We start from the raw sequence: 19,709 nt of genomic DNA on the forward strand, positions 1-19,709 counted from the left end.
CGTACCTTTTTAATAGATAGTTTGACCCTTGGACTCAAACTCGGTTTTCACAGATCTATTTTTTCTTTTAAGAGTCACGCTAAGAGGTTTTTTATTTCCTTATTTTGTTTTCCCTTTAAAAAAATAAAATAAAAATAAGCAATTCCAAGTATTTTTTAAAAATAATTTTTTTTACAAATAAAAAAAACAAGTTTCCCCGTTAAGTGGGAAAGCATCGTGAAAAATGCAGGGTCCAAAAAATTATATATTTATAACGTCATCAATTCGACTATGATTCAATCGTCGATCCGACTAATGAACATTAACTAGTAATTTTTCTGATTTAGTAACCAATATAGTTATAAAAACATTGATAATAACTATCTTGCAATTGCAAAAAACATTTTATAAAATATATTAAGAATAAGAAAATATATAAATTCCAAATTTCATTTTCTTGCACAATGTTGATCGGCTCATTTGGGTGAGTCGTTGGCGACCCACCCGAAGTTCCTTTGGCCGTTGGGCGGGATAGGCTTATCGTTAATAAACCGAAGGTACTCGTCGAGGGACACAAATGCTAAACGACGTCGCTTTCTCCCTTGACACTCCCAGACTGTGATATAAAAGCTCGGAGATCATTTGTAGTTAGAGAGGGAACGGAAAAATGGTACACAGTGCCTATGATTCCTTCGAGCTCCTCAATAATTGTCCGACCAGGATCGAGACCATCGAATCGTACGGGGCCAAGCTCTTCCTAGGATGCAGCGACGGATCTCTCCGAATCTACGGTCCAGAATCCTTCAGCTTCGACAGATCGCCGCCCTCCGATCCCAATGCCTTAGAGCTGCGAAAGGAACCATATGTACTAGAGAGAACCGTGACTGGGTTCTCGAAGAAGCCCTTGGTGGCAATGGAAGTCTCGGGTACGAGAGACCTTCTTTTGTCGCTCTCGGAATCGATCGCATTTCACCGGCTTCCCAATTTAGAGACAATTGCCGTGATCACCAAGGCAAAAGGCGCTAATGTGTATTCGTGGGACGATCGGAGAGGGTTCTTGTCCTTTGCCAGGCAAAAGAGAGTCTGTATTTTCAGGCACGATGGTAATCTTTTAAACTTGAGTTTTTTATTTTTATTTTTATTTTTTTGCTTTCAGAGATTTGGGTTTATATTTACCGTCTGTTTGGTTCTGAGAATATGAAAATTGGTATCTTTGAGAGGCAAAGTCGGGCCCTCAACTGCTTTGAAGTTTTTTAAAATTTCTTTATGCTCTCTGTGTCTTGATCCCAACTGAAAGGGGCAGTTATTAGGAACAGGTAGATGCCCCTATGTAACAAGCCTATTGTTTTTCCTCTGCCAAACTAGAATCGCAACCATATTATCTGTTAAGATGTTTGAATGGTTTAAATTTGAGAATTAGAAACTCTACCTGAAAGGTGAAGATGCTGGAAGGTCGAGGACTGAGGATGAAATTCATGTGGTATTAATTTGAAATGAAGGGTCAATAATGCTTTCAACATGATCATTTTACATCTTTAAGGTTTGTTTCTGAAAGCTCTATTTGTTGTGGGGATTTGAACTGATGACTTACACCTTAACAAGGCCTTGGGAAACAAAAAGAAAAAATTAATTTCATTATTTTCATTTTGTTGTTTTGCTTTCAAAATATAATTAAAAACATTTGTCTTAACCATCAACCAAGCTAAACAATTGCATTATGCTTAGTCAGTGGAGGTTTTTGATTTTTCAGGCCTCAAATAATGAAATATTTAGGATTAGAAATTTGGTTATCTTTATGTTTCCTATGATTTCTTAGCAACCAAGTAAAGCAGTGGTTGAATATTTTTTCCAAGTTTATCTACGGAATTTCCAGATGTTATAGGCACCATGCACTTTACATTTCGGTCTTGGTGCTGAAATTTTTTCCTGAATCTGACTCCATTATTGTGCATTTATGTGATTGACTAAAGAATGATGGCATTTCCAAGCATTCATCAATAATCTTGTAATTATCTGTTGGATTTGGTTTTTCCATGTTGTTTAGGGGGCCGGGGATTTGTGGAGGTTAAAGAATTTGGTGTTCCAGATTTTGTGAAGTCAATGTCTTGGTGTGGTGAAAATATATGTTTGGGGATTAGAAGAGAATATATGATATTGAATGCCACAAACGGTGCATTGTCTGAGATATTTCCTTCTGGGAGGATTGCCCCACCTTTAGTGGTCTCCCTTCCTTCTGGAGAACTTCTTCTTGGGAAGGTACTCTTTTCTTCTATTTTGTTGGCCATTTACTTGTCATCTTCCAAGATAGGCAGTTGAGCACTACTCAATGAATTAGATTTCTACAAACATATGTATGCACATCCATATATTTTTAGTAATTGATTTGAAGAAAAAAATATACTTTTTGAATCCCTGGAGAAAGAGTGAATTGCCTCTGACATGCTTTTACCATCACTTGAAAAAGATATGTAATTTGCAGATGCACTCTGCTGGAGTTTTTATGGCCTATTAAAGATAACCAATGCACTAAGATAACTATTTTTGAGTTAAAATGACTTTGTTCCACTCAGATGGTTAAGCTCCAACTGCTATTCATTTTGCTAATCATGCCTATTGTGCATATGTACAGCCAGTCCTTATCACAACTTGTAGTTAGACTAGTTATGCTAAAAACTTGCTATCTGTGATTATCCTCTAGAGATTAAGTAGGATCCTCGGTTCTATCTGAGGGCTCTGAGGAGTCTCCACAAATTTTTATACATGTAATGGTGTTGGTTATTTCAATTTTATAAAACATGTGGAGCATATATTTCATCCTTTACCTAAAAATAATATAAATTGATTTTACCCAATTCCATATCAAGCATATCCCATAGCCACTTTTCAAGCCCTGCTGAAGAGGGGGACAGAAAAAGAGAGATTTGGGAACATAGAAGTCAAATAGACCAGTCCATCACCATGGACATGCACACACAAACAGAAGTGATCATAAGCAGAAAAGAATCTCCCTGCCTTCAGAATTCGTAAGCCTCATAGCAACATCAATAATAAGGATTACAAACAATCTTTTTAACCTGTATATTCACTTGATATTGAAGCTATTTAGAAGTTTGATTTAATTCTTTCTACCCTGTGGAATGCAATAAATAAATGAAACATAAAATCAGCTACTTAAGTTACAAGTTCTTATATAAGTATTGCCTTATTTGTGTTCCCTGCTCTTTAGGACAACATTGGGGTTTTTGTGGACCAAAATGGGAAGCTTCTTCAAGAGGGCAGGATTTGTTGGTCTGAGGCCCCTAAAGTTGTTGTCATTCAGAAGCCATATGCAATAGCTCTCTTACAGAGACATGTTGAGGTAGCCTGCTCATTTACTATCCAAGAAAATTTTCTGGTTCTTTTGTATTTGTCTGAGAAATTTTCCATTTATGCAGTTTTTTTTTTATAAATATTTTCAGATACGGTCCCTCCGAGTTCCATATCCATTGATACAAACTGTGGTTCTCCGCAATATGTGTCATCTTCACCAGAGTAACAATGCCATACTTGTTGCAGTAGACAACTCTGTTTATGGGCTATTCCCTGTTCCTCTAGGAGCACAGGTATTTCTTGGTTTTTTTTAAAGATTAATGCTGCTTACCTGATTGTATCTTGTATGTACACCACCTGACCACCCCTTGGAGAAGCGGATGGATGAGTTAGGCAGGTGGGGTTAAAGACAAGATCTCTCTGTCATTGAAATTTTGGTCAAAACTATATATATCCATCTATATATATGTGTGTGTGTGTTTCATTTTTTATTTTTTGTGATTTTCCGGCCATTCAAAAAAATATTTTGTGATTTTACTGTTTTTTGTTTATGTATGTACTAGGTTTGTACTGACGTCCTTTCAACTGTAACCCACCTAACTTTTTCATGTTTGATCTCTTCATGTGTTTTTGGGTTAAGGTTGTTTATGGTATGAGGTTGGGATAGAAATTGAGATGATTGAGATCGTGGAAAAGCTATTACCAGTTGTTTTGTGTAGTTGATCCTGTGTTTTGTTAATCCATGCTTGTCATTGAGAAGATGGTTCTCTACTGAAGAAATGCCCTTGCCTATCTTGACCAATTTTATTGTCACTTCTGTGCTTGTTATAATAGAAAAAAATAATGTTCCAAAACAATATAAATAAATCAGAGCCATCACTGTGTGCTTCTGTATTTTCAAATGTGCTCCTTTGATTGCTAAGCTGACATAATAAAGAAGGAAAAATTGTGAAACTCATACTAAGTTTGGGTTGGGTCCATGCAACAAGATTTGTAGTTTTCTTTTGGTTTCCTATTATTTCTCAACACTGAAATAGAACATTGATGAATTTGTTGGTGTTTGAGTGAAAACTCTCACTATGACTGAAAATTAAATATTCTTATAAAAAATAAATAAATAAACAAATAAAGATCCTCAACTGAAGAGAAGAAGGCTAAATGTTTATTACCTTCTGAAGATTTCCTTAATGGTGTCAACAGCCGGCACAATGAATTCTTGAAATTTTGTACAGTGCATGCCCTAACTAAATAACACAATAACCATAAGTTGTGCAAATGACAGTAACGATTTTCTAATTTCACTGCAGATTGTACAACTAACAGCGTCTGGTGATTTTGAGGAAGCTTTGGCTTTGTGTAAAATGCTTCCACCAGAAGATGCAAGCCTCCGAGCTGCAAAGGAGGGGTCAATTCATATAAGGTGATTATTACCCTCATATGATTATTATTTATTTATCTTATTTCTTATTAGGCGGCACTCCATTCAATTCAGCCAATGAAGCTTTCTAACTCCTTGGAGTTGACTGTATAAATCCTGTTTTTCCATTTAGCTCCATCTAGAGCAGTAAAGCTATACCTTCCATTAAAGTTTTTGTCATCATGTTGTTTCTCATTACCATCCATGTCCTTTCTGGTTTCCTCTTCATCTCTTGGTACTTTCAACCTGAATCAAATTTCTCTTGTATTGATGAATCTATAGATCTTCATTACACAAGACCAAGTCATCTTAATGATTTTTCTTCGTTTTTCTCACAATTTGGTGCTGTTTCTTACTGAGTTGATAGGTATTCTTGTAATGACACTATTTTATAGATCAAGGCACCATATAATTTATACATTTATATGACATTTTTTAGTTACTTTGACCAGTTAGTTGATTTCCTACAATTCATCAATTTATGCATCAATCAAGTTTATTATTCTGAAAATACATTTTTTAGAATAAACTTTTTAAACGACTTTATGTACATTATTATAGGTATGCACACTATCTGTTTGAAAATGGGAGCTATGAAGAGGCCATGGATCAGTTTTTGGCATCTCAAGTAGATATCACCTATGTGCTTTCTTTGTATCCATCCATTGTTCTTCCCAAATCAGTTGTGCTTCCTGAGCCTGAGAAGCTGATGGAGAATGTTTGGGATGCTTCACATCTCTCAAGAGGTTCATCTGGTGTCTCAGATGATATGGAATCCTCACCTCCTCCACAGCTATTGGAATCTGAAGAAAATGCAGTACTTGAGTCAAAGAAAATGAGCCACAACACTCTCATGGCTCTTATCAAGTTCTTGCAAAAGAAGAGATACAATATAATTGAGAAAGCCACTGCTGAGAGAACGGAGGAGGTTGTTTTAGATGCTGTTGGAGATAATTTTGCATCTTATGATTCAACTAGGTCTAAAAAATCAAACAAGGTAAACCACTGACTGTACATTGGTTGCCTTATCGACACCTATAATTAAAGTTTTATTCCATGATCTTTTTATAACTTAGTTGGCCCATCAGGGGCGTGTTAACATTGCCATCAGCTCAGGTGCTAGGGAGACAGCAGCAATACTAGATACAGCACTACTCCAAGCCCTGCTTCTTACTGGACAGTCTTCAGCTGCTTTGGAATTACTGAAAAGTCTTAACTATTGCGATATGAAAATATGTGAAGAGATTCTTCAGAAAAGAAATCATCACACTGCTCTGTTAGAACTTTACAAGTGCAATGGAATGCATCATGATGCTCTCAAACTTTTGCATCAATTGGTAGAAGATTCAAAGTCAGACCAACCACAAGCTGAACTAAGCCAAAAATTCAAGCCTGAAATGATAATTGAATATCTCAAGGTTGGTTTGTCATGTGGTGTGATGCTGTTTGTCTTGATTACAGTTTGAGAGTTTTTATTAAATTTATAGATTTTTAAAAATGTTAATGATATGGAAGCATTAGATAGTCTAAGTCATCTACATTCTAAGGTATGGAATGTTCCATGGTGGTTTTCTATGATTTGATCAATTATGTGGGGCATGCCAATGCAGGGTTAATTGGACACTGCAGATGGGGGTTATCTTCCTTCAAAATTTATTTCACCAGCCTATGCTCAATTCAGCTTATGGTCTTATGAATTAGAATCTTTTCTGTGGAATTTGAATTGTAGCAGTGATTTCTTCCATCTCCATATGCAGTTGAATATTTCTTCTCTTGATTTCTCACCTGTGACATTTATTATCTATAAAATAACTAAGGAAATGTGGTAATGTCTGAAGTTTAGCTGTCTGAAAGATATAGAAACATTTTTTCTTATGTTTTTCTAATGCCTTACCCAAGCAATATATGAGTTTTCTGGTGTTCAAGCTGTCTAGAAATTGCATTAGAATATGGTGATTTGTTTTTAGAAAATTTGGGTATTTTCTTAACGGGTTGGACCGGGCTTGTTAAGTTGAGTTTAGTTGGACTAGAGCCATTATATCCTGAAGATCCAATGAGATTTGGTAGATTTTTTTTAGGGTTATTTGATTAAAAGGGCCTCTCAAAACACAATTTTTGAAATTTAACCTCTCACCCTTTTTTTACATCATTTGAACAAAAATGCCCTCATCATTTTCTTGTAAAAATAACCCTTTCTTTTAAAACCCACATGTAAATACTTAAAATAGAAAAGGGTATTTATGTCAAAAATAGGTTACTTTTCCAGAAAAAACATGGGAAGAGTTAGATTTCTAATTTGAGGATTATTTCATCCCTTTTAACCAAATATTTCTTTTTTTTTATGCAGCCTCTGTGTGCAACCGAACCTATGCTTGTCTTGGAGTTCTCAATGCTTGTTCTTGAAAGCTGTCCATCACAAACTATTGATCTCTTTTTGTCTGGAAATATTCCGGCGGACTTGGTCAACTCTTACTTAAAACAGCATGCTCCAAACATGCAAGCCATGTACTTAGAGCTTATGCTTGCCATGAATGAACATGGGATCTCTGGAAATCTGCAGAATGAGATGGTGAAGGAACTTCTCTCTCACATTTCTTTCAGTAACTTGAAAAGAATGTGCAATTCTGATTTGAGTAACCTTTCTTCCATGTGCTGCCAACCCTGTTTGCCTGGGAATAAAAATAGTTGATGTTGGCGGTGGTTAGGCTGATGTTTTATTAATCCAGAACTGCTTTTACTTAATTAATTTTATGTTTGGTAGGTGCAAATCTATCTATCGGAAGTACTTGAATGGCATGCAGATTTATCTGCTCAGGGGAAATGGGACGAGAAAGCTTATTCCCCTACAAGGAAGAAATTATTGTCTGCTTTGGAAAGTATCTCAGGTTATAACCCTGAGGGTTTGTTGAAGCGTCTTCCCCCAGATGCTTTATATGAAGAGCGTGCAATTTTGCTGGGCAAAATGAACCTGCATGAGTTTGCCTTATCTCTGTATGTCCATAAGGTACTCTTTGCCATTGAGCTAACTTTTTTCCTCCTATGACTAAGATGGTTAATCAATGTGATGCCACTTACAAGCCAAGACGAAATGAGGGAAAAAGGTTTGTGTAAGGAAATTTCGGCACCCTGTGACACATTTGACCATTGTTTCAGTTAGTAAATTTGGATTTAGCCCTTTGATGTATTCAAATAGGAAATCTCATTATGCCGGATGGGATTATTGACCATTGAACGGGCTACATTTTGTCATTGCTTCTTATTCTAGTTGACAATTCTTAGCCATATCTTTCAAGTATCCTACATTTTCCAGGTTTATTTTGGGTCTTTTTTCCTATTTAGATGCAAGGTCTCTGATAAAAAAAAGTTCAGACACAAGGTCTAGGTTTGGGTCAGGTCATTTGCAGTAGTGTCTAGGTTTGATTGACCTTTGGGCTCATTGGTTGATTATATTAGGTGTATCTTTAATAAAATTATAGTATTAATACTATGTACCCTTGACAATTATTCATTTTGACATTCATGTTATAGTTAAAAAGATTGTCATGGGTTCACGATATCATTAAAGATGTCATTAAATTATTTATTCAATAATTAAAAAAATCATATTTTACAGTATCAGTTAAATAAATTTCATATACATATGTGTATATATATATATATATATATATATATAGAGAGAGAGAGAGAGAGAGAGGATGATAATAGGGTACTTTTGAGTCTCTGATTCAATTTTTAACTTTTGTAGCTTCATGTTCCTGAACTGGCACTGTCCTATTGTGATCGTGTATATGAGTCCGTACTTCATCAAACTTCAGGAAAAACTTCTGGCAATATATACCTCACTCTTTTGCAAATCTATTTGAACCCTCGAAGGACAACAAAGAACTTTGAAAAGAGAATTACTAGTCTAGTATCATCTCAGAATACAAGCATTCCGAAGGTCAGTTCAGGAACATCAGTTAAAGCTAAAGGAGGTCGCTTGGGTAAGAAAATTGCTGAGATTGAGGGTGCAGAAGACATGCGAGTTAGTCTCAGCAGCACTGATAGCGGGAGGAGTGATGGTGATGCAGATGAACCTAGTGAGGAAGGAGGTTCTAGCATCATGCTTGATGAGGTCCTTGATCTGTTGAGCCGAAGGTGGGATAGAATCCATGGAGCACAGGCCCTCAAACTCTTACCGAGGGAAACTAAATTGCAGGTATCAATTTTATGAATAGAGAATTCATTTGATTCTGTCTGAAAGTTTTATTTGCTTATCATAGTTTTGGAAGGAAAGAAGAGAAGGCAAAGCTCTTAATCTCATCATTAGATAAAATGTTGTAGAAGGGTGCAAGATCTTAGAATAATGGAATTATGATTTTGCCTTAAAATTTCTTTTGAATCAAAATTTAAAAGGAAAAAAAAAAAGAATTGAGAAAATAGAAACAGAAATCCATGTGTTACATGCTCTAAAAGTTAAAGCCTGAAGTCACAGGGTTAAATATATCTTCTGTTCAATGTGTTTCTTCAACCTTTTGCGAACCATTGTATTTTCACAAGCCATTTTGCAAGTTTAATTGGCTGTTAAACAACAAAAAGTCCAGCTAGTGGTTGTAAATTTCTTTGGTTGCTAATTACTTCACTACCAGACAAAGTCTCAGCCCTGTTTGAAATTCAGGCCTAAAAAAGGTGACGAAGTAGAAACCAGCCTGTAGTTGGGTTCTGTCAAGCCAATAGCTTAAAAACACACGGACTTGACCTGGTTCACCTTTTGAGAAATTTCCAAATAGCTGCTAAATGCTTAGGAAGCTACATGTCTCATTAGAGCTCTTGGTTATCAATTCACCACATGTTTGGATTGCAATAAGTTTCTGTAATGAAATTGATTTGTAGGTCAATGGTTCTAAATCTCACTTTTCATTGAACCTCTAATACTGAATGACTTAACTTTAGGTAAAGGGTTAATGAGTTTTGATGAACTTCAAGTGTGTCATAAAAGAGCATTCATTAAGCCAAATATGTAACATTGTTGTGAGTAGTTAGCTTGGAGAGATGAGAACACGGTGTGAAGCTGGTGTTGCCAGGGGAGGAAGAAGTTGTTTTGTGGTGGAATCCAAATCCTTCGAGATTTTGGTTGAGGAGTTGGGAGGAAAGCTGAAAGGCTGCATTTGGGAGAGAAGCAAAGGTGTCTCCTCTTGGATTAGATTCGGGGAGGCTAGTTTACGGTGCTTATTGGATGGAGTAGAAGCTTGTTGTAGAGAGGTTAATAATCGAGATTGGGCTATTGGCTGAGAGGAGGGGAATAGGAAGTATAGGTTGGAGCGTCGCTTGAATGAGGCAGGAAGGTTCATCCTCTGCTCAGTTCGTGATATTGAATCAAAAAAGTATAGCATTATTTTTCCAGAGGGGAAGGGACAGTCTTTTGGTTGGAACTCATTGGTTGTGAGGTTGAGAGGTCTTGGTGTGGCCCCATCAGGTTGCTTACAGGTTTCCAAAGGGCCAAAGGATTTGTTGAGGGCGAAAGGGGGCTCGAAGGTCTAGTGAAGGGAGAAAGGGGTGGAGCTGAAATCATATGCAGATGCTGTTAAGACAAGCCCGGGAAGGGTAGGCCAATCAGTTTGGTTAGAGGTGGGGGAAAGAGAAGTGCGTGGAAGGTTAGTTCAGTTGAGACAATGTCTGGTAGGCTGGTGGGGTCTTAACTCAGTTCCTTTTCCTGAGTTGGAGTACGTAAGGAGTTGGGCGCTGCAACATTGGGATTTAAAGGGGAATCTGAGGGTTGCTGTGATAAGCAGAGGTTTCTTGTTGTTTGATTTTGAGTCATCAAGTGAGGCTGAATGTGTTTTAGCCAGAAGCTTAAGAAACTTTAAGGAGAATGTGATTATTTTGGATAGATGAAACCCTAAGGTGGGGTGTCTTTGCAAGGATTCCAGTGCTAACGAAGTTTGGGTAAGGGTGGTCGGGCTCCCCCTTCATTTGTGGAGCACGGAGGTGTTGAAAAGAATTGGTGATGGGTGTGGAGGATTTGTAGTAGCGAATGAAAACTCGTTTTCTTCGTCTGAGTTGCAGTGGGCTCGGATCCTTGTGAAGTGCGTGGACAAGGAGTTTCCCAGCACTATCCACATTGTTGTGGGGTCAGGATGTTATTCCCTTCAACTGTGGTGGGAATCCTCTCCTTGGTTCACGCAGGTGGTGCCAGCGGGAAGCTTCGGCAGGGAGGGTGGCTCAAGGGAAGGAGAAGAAGATGGAGGAACATCATGTGTTCTTTGCTGTGGAAGTCAAAGGGAGAAGGTGGAGTAGTTGAGGATGCAACAGGGAGTGCTTGACGTGTCATCTTCTAGAGGTGTTCCTTCCTTCCCTCCTGCTGTGAACTTTGAAGCAGGGACTGCAGTGGAGGGTAGGGTAGGCACTGTTGATGGACGTGTGAAAGGGGGTAGGGAGTTTTCTTTTAAAAGGATGGACAACTCTGTTTTTGGGCCAAAAGGCCCTTGTTTTGGGCCTAACGGGTTAGTAAATGGGGTGACTCAGGGCCCTTTTAAAGAAAGTGGGGAGATCCAGGGCCCATTTAAAGAAATCCAAGAGGGTATGGGCCAAGACTCTAGGCCCATTGACCCTTATGTCGTGAAGGGCTGCAGAGAAGGGGAGAAGGGCGTGGGTCGTGGGCTTGAAGGCCTTGACACAGTGGATGGAGGGGTTTTAATTGGGGAAGGATCCTCGGCCTCTCGTCCTAGGGCACAAACGTTAAGCTTGGAGAGAGGCGTATATGGAGACACCAACCCTCTTGTCCTAGGGGAAGAACCTTCGGCCTCTCGTCCTAGGGCACAAACGATAAGCATGGAGAGAGGTATAAATGGAGACGATGACCCTATTGTCGGCATGACAAGAGTCGCGATGCCGATGGAAGTCTCTGAGGTGGTGAAAAGAGGGACGATGACTGACGAAGCGTTGCGCGTTGAAGCTTCCAAGTATGTCGAAAATTCTTCGCTTTCTGTGGGGGGTTGGGAGCTCTCTTCTCTTCTACTCTTTCTTCTGGGTTTGACTAGGCTGGGGAGAAGGAGGGGGCCTTGTTTGGTTTGGTCTTTGTGATTGAGGGAGAGGAGTAGCTTCCTCTGAGCATTATTATGCCAGATGGCAGCAATGGAGAGTTGGGCTCTAAGGGGGAGAAATCCTTGGGTGGTGAAGGAGGGGGGGGGGGGGGGGGGGGGGCAGGATCTAGAAGGAAAAGGATGTCGGTGGGACGATAGCTGCTTGGCGAGGTTCAGTAAGTTCCTGGGTTTTTCGATGGAAGGTTTTGAAGGCGAAATATTGAATCTGCTTCTAAGGACCAAGAGAAGAAGAGAGCAGAATATTAAGAAGGATATTTCGAGATCCGCTAAGTTTGATCGTGAATTGAAAAAATTGGAGTGTTCCATCAATTATAAAGGTGCGAGGAAGGAGAAACCTCTGGTTAGAGATGGTGGGGATAGAATCTCGAACCTTAGATGAAGATAAAGATTTTATCTTGGAATGTAAGATGGGCCAACGATAGGGTTAAAAGGAAGGTTATTAAGGCTTTGATCAGGTTGCAAAGAGCGGATTTGGTGTGTCTGCAGGAGACCAAAATTCAAGATATGTCCAAGGGGGATTGTTCAGAGTCTTGGAGTGGGAAGATTCTTAGGCTGGGGTGCTATGGGTGCAAGGGGGGCTGCTGGTGGGGTGGTAGTGTTTTGGAGTTAGTAGGTATGGAGGTGGGTCTTTTCTCAATTTTGTGTCGTTTTAAAAATTGCGAGGATGGCTTCTTGTGGACCTTTACGGGAGTGTACGAACCTACCATGAAACAGTACAGAGAGTTGTTTTGGGAAGAGTTAGGTGCCATTCGAGGGTTGTGGTCTGATCCTTGGTGTATTGGTGGGGATTTTAACGTGGTCAAATTTCCTAGCGAGCGTAGTAGAGAAGGAAGATTGACTGGATCCATGAGAAGATTTCGAAGGTGATTGAGGAGTTGGCTTTAAGATATTTGCCTCTCCATGGGGGGTCGTTCACGTGGAGTGGAGGGCTGAATGGTCTTTCCAGGTCTAGACTGGATAGCTTTCTGATATCGGAGGATTGAGAGAACCATTTCAGTGGGACGATCCAGTGTTCTCTCCCAAGACCGGTGTCTGATCACTTCCCAATTTTGTTAGATGGGGGTGGGGTGAGGAGAGGTCCAATTCCGTTTCGGTTTGAGAATATGTGGTTGAAGGAGGAGGGGTTTAAGGAGCTGTTAAAGGGCTGGTGGTAAGGATTCAACTATATCGGGTCCTATAGTTTTATACTGACAGAAAAATTAAAGGCTTTAAAAATTAAGTTGAAGGATTGGAACTCGGAAGTGTTTGGTAAAGTAGGGGTGAACAAAAGGTTGGCTCTGGACAAAGTGTCTTACTGGGATAATTAGAAGCGGCTAAGAGTTTTAAACGAGCAGGAGTTAGAAGCGAGAAATGAGGCTAGGGAGGATTTCTAGAAATGGGCGCTTATGGAGGAGATTTCGTGGAGACAAAAATCAAGAGAAACTTGGTTGAAAGAAGGCGATAAAAACACGGGATTTTTCACAAGATGGCAAATTCTAATAGAAGGAGGAATTGCTTGAAAAAAATTAAAGTTAACGGCACCTGGTGGTCAAAAGATCATGATATTCAAAGGGAAGTGGTGAGGGCCTATTAGAATCTATTATCGGATCCAGGTGGTTGGCGCTCTTCTTTGAACAGTCTTGAGTTTGACAGTATTGGGGTTGAGGAGGCAGCCATGTTGGACATGTTTTCTGTGGAAGAGGTGTCTTCGGCTCTTTCAGAACTGAATGGGGACAAGGTCCCTGGTCCGGATGGGTTTTCCCTTGCATTCTGGCAATTCTGCTGGGATTTCGTCAAAGATGAGATTATGGGTTTTTTCAAAGATTTTTTTGAGAGAGGAAAATTTGTTAGAAGCCTGAACACCATCTTCCTAGTTTTAATCCCAAAAAAGGGCGGGGGTGAAGATTTGAGCGATTTTAGACCCATCAGTTTGGTAGGAGGTCTTTCCAAGCTGCTTGCAAAGGTCTTAACTAATAGATTGAAAAAGGTAGTGAGAAAGGTGGTGTCTTCAACCCAAATTGCCTTTGTTGAAGGTAGGCAAATTCTCGATGCTGCGTTAATAGCCAATGAGGTCATAGACTCCTTGCTGAAAAAAAAGGAAAGTGGGGTATTGTGTAAATTGGATTTAGAGAAGGCCTATGATCATATTAATTGGGATTTTTTGCTATCAGTGCTGCAAAAAATGGGTTTTGGGGAGAAATGGGCTGGGTGGATTAGATGGTGCATATCCACTGCCTCGTTTTCTGTTTTGGTTAACGGTTCTCCAACTGGTTTTTTTCGAAACACTAGGGGTTTAAGGCAAGGAGACCCCCTCTCCCCTTACCTTTTTGTTTTAGGAATGGAGACTTTAAGTAGCCTTATTAACAGAGCACTGAGAGGGGGTTTTCTGTCAGGCTTCAAAATAAGGGGAAGGGAAGGCATTGTGATCCAAGTTTCGCACCTGCTGTTCGCTAATGATATGCTGGTTTTTTGTGAGGATTCCTAAGAGCAATTAGGTTTTTTAAGTTGGTTATTACTGTGGTTTGAAGCCATTTCTGGTCCGTGTATTAATTTGAACAAAGGTGAAATTTTGCCGGTGGGTAGAGTGGAGAATGCTGAGTTATTGGTTGTTGAGCTTGGCTACAAAGTGGGATCTCTCCCTTCCACTTATTTGGGGCTCCCTTTGGGTGCTTCGCATAAGTCGGTGATGGTTTGGGACGGAGTGGAAAAGAGGATGCAGAAGAGACTTGCCTTGTGGAAGAGGTAGTTCATTTCTAAGGGTGGAAGAATCACTCTCATTCGGAGCACTTTGGCATGCATGCCAACCTACCTTATGTCCTTATTACGTATGCCAAGAGTGGTTAAATTAAGACTTGAGAAAATTCAAAGGGATTTTCTTTGGGGAAGGGGAGCGTTGGAGAAGAGGCCCCATCTTGTAAAGTGAGTTGTTGTTTGCTCTCATAAAAAGAAGGGTGGATTGGGGATTAGAAATCTTTCTACTCTCAATAGGGCCCTCTTGTGCAAATGGAGTTGGCGTTTTGCGGTTGAAAGGGATTCCTATTGGAAGCTTATAATTAGTACGAAGTTTGGGGTTGAAAGAGGAGGGTGGAGTACTCGCGGGGTTAGGGAGGGCTATGGGGTGGGGCTTTGGAAGGAAATCAGTAAGAAAGGTTTGTTGCTACTCAACAATGTTTCATTCTCGGTGGGGGATGGTAAAAGGGTGAGGTTTTGGAAAGATATTTGGTGCGGGAACATGTCCCTTTGCGAGGCCTTTCCCTCCTTGTTTGATTTAGTGGTTTCTAAATATGCATGGGTAGCGGACTGTTAGGATTCCATAGGGGAAGAGAGAGGGTGGACTCCCTGCTTCCTTAGACCTTTCAATGATTGGGAGGTGGAGGAGGTGGAGAGATTCCTTTCGACCATTCAAGGAAAGAGGCTGAATGCTGATGTGGAGGATAGGATGGTGTGGAAAGAGACGAAAAATGAGATTTTCACTGTAAAGTCCCTTTATAATTCTCTTGATCATAGCTGTGCAGTCTCGTTTCTGTGGAGCATTATTTGGAGTCCGTATGTTCCTACAAAGGTGGGTTTTTTTGCTTGGGAAGCTTCATGGGAGAAGGTTCTTACTCAAGATCAACTCAAGAGGAGGGGCTGGACTTTAGCTAATAGATGTTCCTTGTGTTGTGCTGAAGAGGAGACGATAAATCACATCCTTGTTCATTGTTCTAAGGCGAAGGTTTTGTGGGATCTAGTGTTTTCTTTATTTGGTGTTAATTGGGTCCTTCCGTTTACGGTTAGAGACACTCTTTTAGGTTGGTATGCTTCCTTTAAGGACAAGAAGCATAGAAGGGTTTGGCGGGCAGCTCCTCTTTGCTTATTTTGGATGGTTTGGAAGGAAAGAAATAGGATAGTTTTTTATAATGAGGTCTTGTCGATTCAAAGATTGAAAAATTCCTTTGTTTGTAATCTCTTTTCCTGGGCCAAATCTTCTATAGTTGTAGGCCCCTTAACTTTGTTTAACTTTGTAGACTGGTTGGGTTCTTGTTGAGGGCCGGTGAGTGTTTGTCCCTTTTGTTTCCTATTTTTTAGGTGATGCTTGTATACTCCCTGTATGTTTTGGGTCGCCTTTCAAGCACTCTTTATCTAATATATCCTTGTGCGTTTATTTATCAAAAAAAAAAAAACTACAAGTGTGTCAAACAAAATAATTGATGAGAGTTAAAAGGAAACTATGAAAGTTTAACAAAATGAAGAAGTTTAAAGTTTTTGTTAATTGCTGTCTTACTTTGTGTTTGTATGAGAGACAATTTTCAGAAGTAGGATGGTCCCACAAGGTTGAAATGTGTATTGCATGGTTGTTTCACATTTTACGACTGAGCATATGATAAGGGTGGAGATTTTAAGTTTTAGGTTCTGCCTTCTGGCCTTTTCCTTGAGTATTGCTTTGAGGTGAGTCTGAAGGATTAAGCCTCAAAAGCATTCAGATTTTCTTTTCAAATGATTCTATACCATCGAGCTGGAAATTTTCTATTTTCTTTAAGTTTCAAATGATTATATACTATTGGGCTGGAAATTTTCTCTTGGTATATCCCTCAACATATGGCCGGTGAGTTCAGTCAGATAATTATAAAATTTATAAATGAAGTGAGGCAAAGCTACGGTGAAAGAGGGTGGATGGCTGACAGTGTAATCTAGAACTATTTTCTGAAATAGTGCTTCTTCCCGTCTATCATAATTAGCATTGTATATGGCATTTAATTTATGGTACTCATTTATTAATAAGTAACCTATACAGATTTCACTCTGTTCAAACTTGCCTGGATTTGGTCAATTTGCAATAAATTTCTCTGGTACGGTGGACTCTGTGAGGCCATAATTGCTGCCATAACTCTACCTGGTATCCTGTAGGGGCACCATTTTGGCTTATCTAAATCCTTTTTGCTTAGCGTTTTCTTTTTTTGAGTTTCTTGTTGCATGTGGGCATGCTCGTCTCCTGCAAGCAATCAGAACAATTAATCAGTTTTCCATGGGTATTGATAGGGGTGATGTATAAAAAATTCAGTTTAACCCAGAGGTCCCAAAAAGCATAGTTTGTGTAGTGATAATTTCTCCTGTCACTGTGTTCTTTATTTTGCAGGAGCAAGATATACCATTCAACCTTCGGGTATTTTATACAATGAGATCACACAAGGCATTTGATGAGGTCATCAACTATGTAGCATTCTTATTTGATAATCTGATAGGCCTCCTATTCCAGAAAAGGGAACAGAAGTGTACTGCCATCTGGCAGTTAGTTGTAACAGTCTTAGTATAGGCTGTGTAACAATCTTGGTACAGGCTAGAATAGCTTAAATAGGAAAAAGATGAAATTAGTTGACAGCTGACTGTTTTGTGAGTCTGGTGGGAGAGTGATAGCCTCTCGAATAGTTATCTTCGTATCAGTTTGCTCCTTTTTCTTGAAATTCTTGAAATTCAATAATATTTCTCCGTTAGATACCTATCATAATCCATGGAAGTCGCAATGTGTGACTTGATGAATACTTTGGAGAAGTAAAAACCTCCTATTTCTGTTCTAAAATATTATATAATTCATCAACATCATTAAGTTAATTAAATCTGATTTCTTAGGCCTTACAGTTTTAATTTAAGCTCCATGTTTTTATCATGAATCTGCAGAACTTGCTTCCATTTCTTGGGCCCCTCCTGAGGAAATCCAGTGAAGCATACAGGAATCTATCAGTGATCAAGAGTCTTAGACAGAGTGAGAATTTGCAGGTATGTGTGTATTTATGTATAGAAGTTAAATTAGGGCCATGTGCTGAAATGACCTTACACAACATTATGTGATTGCAAGTAGATTCTTCCATTGGCATAAGGACATAAAAGCACATGCAAATTGTGGAATTACCACTTAATTTGCTCCAGCTAGTATATTTTGTAACGAAAGCTGATCTGGTTTTTAGGATCATAGCTTTTTGTATCTCATATACAAATGAATCTGCAAAGTGCATATTCAAACCTCTCAGCCTGTGCAAACATTTTCCTTAAAACTTCTAACAACATTGTGATGAAGTCTTTGAGGTGTTCTATATTTACTATAGATCAAGTCAGTATGCATGAAGGCAAAATGTACATGCTGCAGTGAACCTCGAGATAAGACTCATTGTATTCTTCTCTGAACAACTAATTTTGTAAAACAGGTAAAGGATGAACTCCACAACCAGAGGAAAACGGTTGTGAGGATCAGCAGTGACAGTATGTGCTCTCTCTGCAACAAGAAGATAGGGACAAGTGTTTTCGCTGTCTACCCCAATGGGAAGACACTGGTGCATTTCGTTTGCTTTAGAGACTCACAGAGTATGAAGGCTGTGGTTAAAAGCTCTCCACTGAGAAAGCGTTAAATTTCAATTCATACGGAAGTAAACAAATGTCCTTTCCACTTTAAGCATGGCAAGTGATGATTTTTGTGCATGAATTTGAACTGTAGAAGTTGTCCCTGGAGACGCTTGAGTTGGCTTTACGGCATTGTCGTTTGTTACTACCGGGCTTTCCTCTTCCTTTGGCATGCAAGTTAACACTACCTTGTAGTGGAAGACTTGCAACAATGAACTTATAAAAAGGGAGCACTTGTTGTTTGTTAGATTATTGGAATGTAATGTTTGCATTTTCAGGAGAGATTTTTTTTGTGAGGCTGCTTTTGTAAAGAGAGTTTGAAATTTAAGAGTCAGCCTCTTGATATTAAAATTTTATAGTCTCCAGGCTATATTTTGTATTATGCTTGTAACTACCAAGACGACTAAAAATCCATAATAAAGCAACTGAATTTCTTCAACAAATTTCCCATGGAAGAGGAAAAAGGCATTGGCAATTCTGCATTCATCAGTAGAATTGCGAGGTATCATTCAAAATTCTGAGATTTCCCTCTAAAACTGTAAGTGACAACTCCGACCCTAGATCCCTGGGTAGGGCGATCCACGTGTAACGTCTCAACTTGAAAAAGCTTCTTGGCCTTTCTGAAGAAAGCGGACTCCTTCTTCCACCTCCTCAAATGAGCCATCACAAACATCATTTTCTTGTTGTCAGCACCCTCCAACCCCATCAACATGCGTAGGGTTTGGAGAAGGGGGTCATACAAATGATCATGATACACGACATCTGACGCCAGTATCAGGTCAAATTCTCGCCCAATCAGCTCCACGTCATCAGCTTCTCCCCACCTGAGTGGTGCCACCTCAACAGTTCCACCATGCGGGCCCCAAATGTGGGAGTTCATCTGGACGTTGAATTGGAGGTTGGGGATCACGTGAGGGAGATCGGTGACGGTGACATTAGCGCTGAGTGTGGCGGCGGCGACAATGCCGACAAGGCCAGTGCCGGATCCGAGTTCGAGGATGCGGAGAGGGCGATGATCTTGACCGTTGGATAAGGCGGAGAGGATGGGAGAGAGTGGGCTGTTGGTGGGGTGAGAACGGAGCTGATCAAGGAGGGTGACAAGGGTGGTGGCTGCAGGCCAGAGCTGGAAGGAGAGACCTTGGGAGGGGAGCTGCCTGATCACCACCGTTGTATCGATAGAATGGATGTGGTTGTCCTGCAGTCGCTGCTTTTGGGCATCCTCATCTGCACTAGTCAATCTTTTCTCAACCTCTGGTTCATCCGGTAGAAGGACTTTCATGGGATCAGTTTCGTCTTCGTCGCTTTCTCCAGCGACCATCTTGAAGGGCGACGTTCGGATCACCGGAGCGGCGCAGGTCTGAAAGTTTGCAGAGGTTGTGCTTGAGGTCGTAGTGAGTTGTACTTAGGGTTGTTTGACTAAAAGGCCGTTAATTCGAAATAATGAAATATAATTTATTTTTAAAAAATATTCTTCAATCATTTTGATTTAGGATTAATTAAAGCAAATAATGGATGTAAGACCACAAATCTATCATAATTGATGCTAAAAATATAAAATATGAAAGGCAAAA

General features: G+C 39.6%; 2 protein-coding genes across 2 annotated transcripts; one reads left to right on the top strand and one right to left on the bottom strand.

Annotated features, from left to right (window-relative positions):
• Nucleotides 1–428: 428 nt before the first annotated feature.
• On the top strand, nucleotides 429–18,581 carry LOC100265014 (vacuolar sorting protein 39). Its single transcript, XM_002267478.5, has 12 exons — nucleotides 429–1,082; nucleotides 2,024–2,235; nucleotides 3,206–3,337; nucleotides 3,438–3,581; nucleotides 4,596–4,708; nucleotides 5,267–5,702; nucleotides 5,794–6,123; nucleotides 7,053–7,274; nucleotides 7,467–7,709; nucleotides 8,451–8,903; nucleotides 17,422–17,520; nucleotides 17,946–18,581. The coding sequence occupies exons 1-12, from the start codon at nucleotides 647–649 to the stop codon at nucleotides 18,144–18,146; spliced, it is 3,021 nt and encodes a 1,006-aa protein (XP_002267514.1). The 5' UTR covers nucleotides 429–646; the 3' UTR covers nucleotides 18,147–18,581.
• On the bottom strand, nucleotides 18,543–19,598 carry LOC100249590 (uncharacterized). The gene has a single exon (XM_002266832.5). It carries the CDS (start codon nucleotides 19,454–19,456, stop codon nucleotides 18,644–18,646), a length of 813 nt encoding a protein of 270 aa, XP_002266868.1. The 5' UTR covers nucleotides 19,457–19,598; the 3' UTR covers nucleotides 18,543–18,643.
• Between the last annotated feature and the right edge of the window lie 111 nt (nucleotides 19,599–19,709).

Source organism: Vitis vinifera, chromosome 4 (genome assembly GCF_030704535.1).
Source record: "Vitis vinifera cultivar Pinot Noir 40024 chromosome 4, ASM3070453v1".
NCBI classification, from domain to species: Eukaryota; Viridiplantae; Streptophyta; class Magnoliopsida; order Vitales; family Vitaceae; genus Vitis; species Vitis vinifera.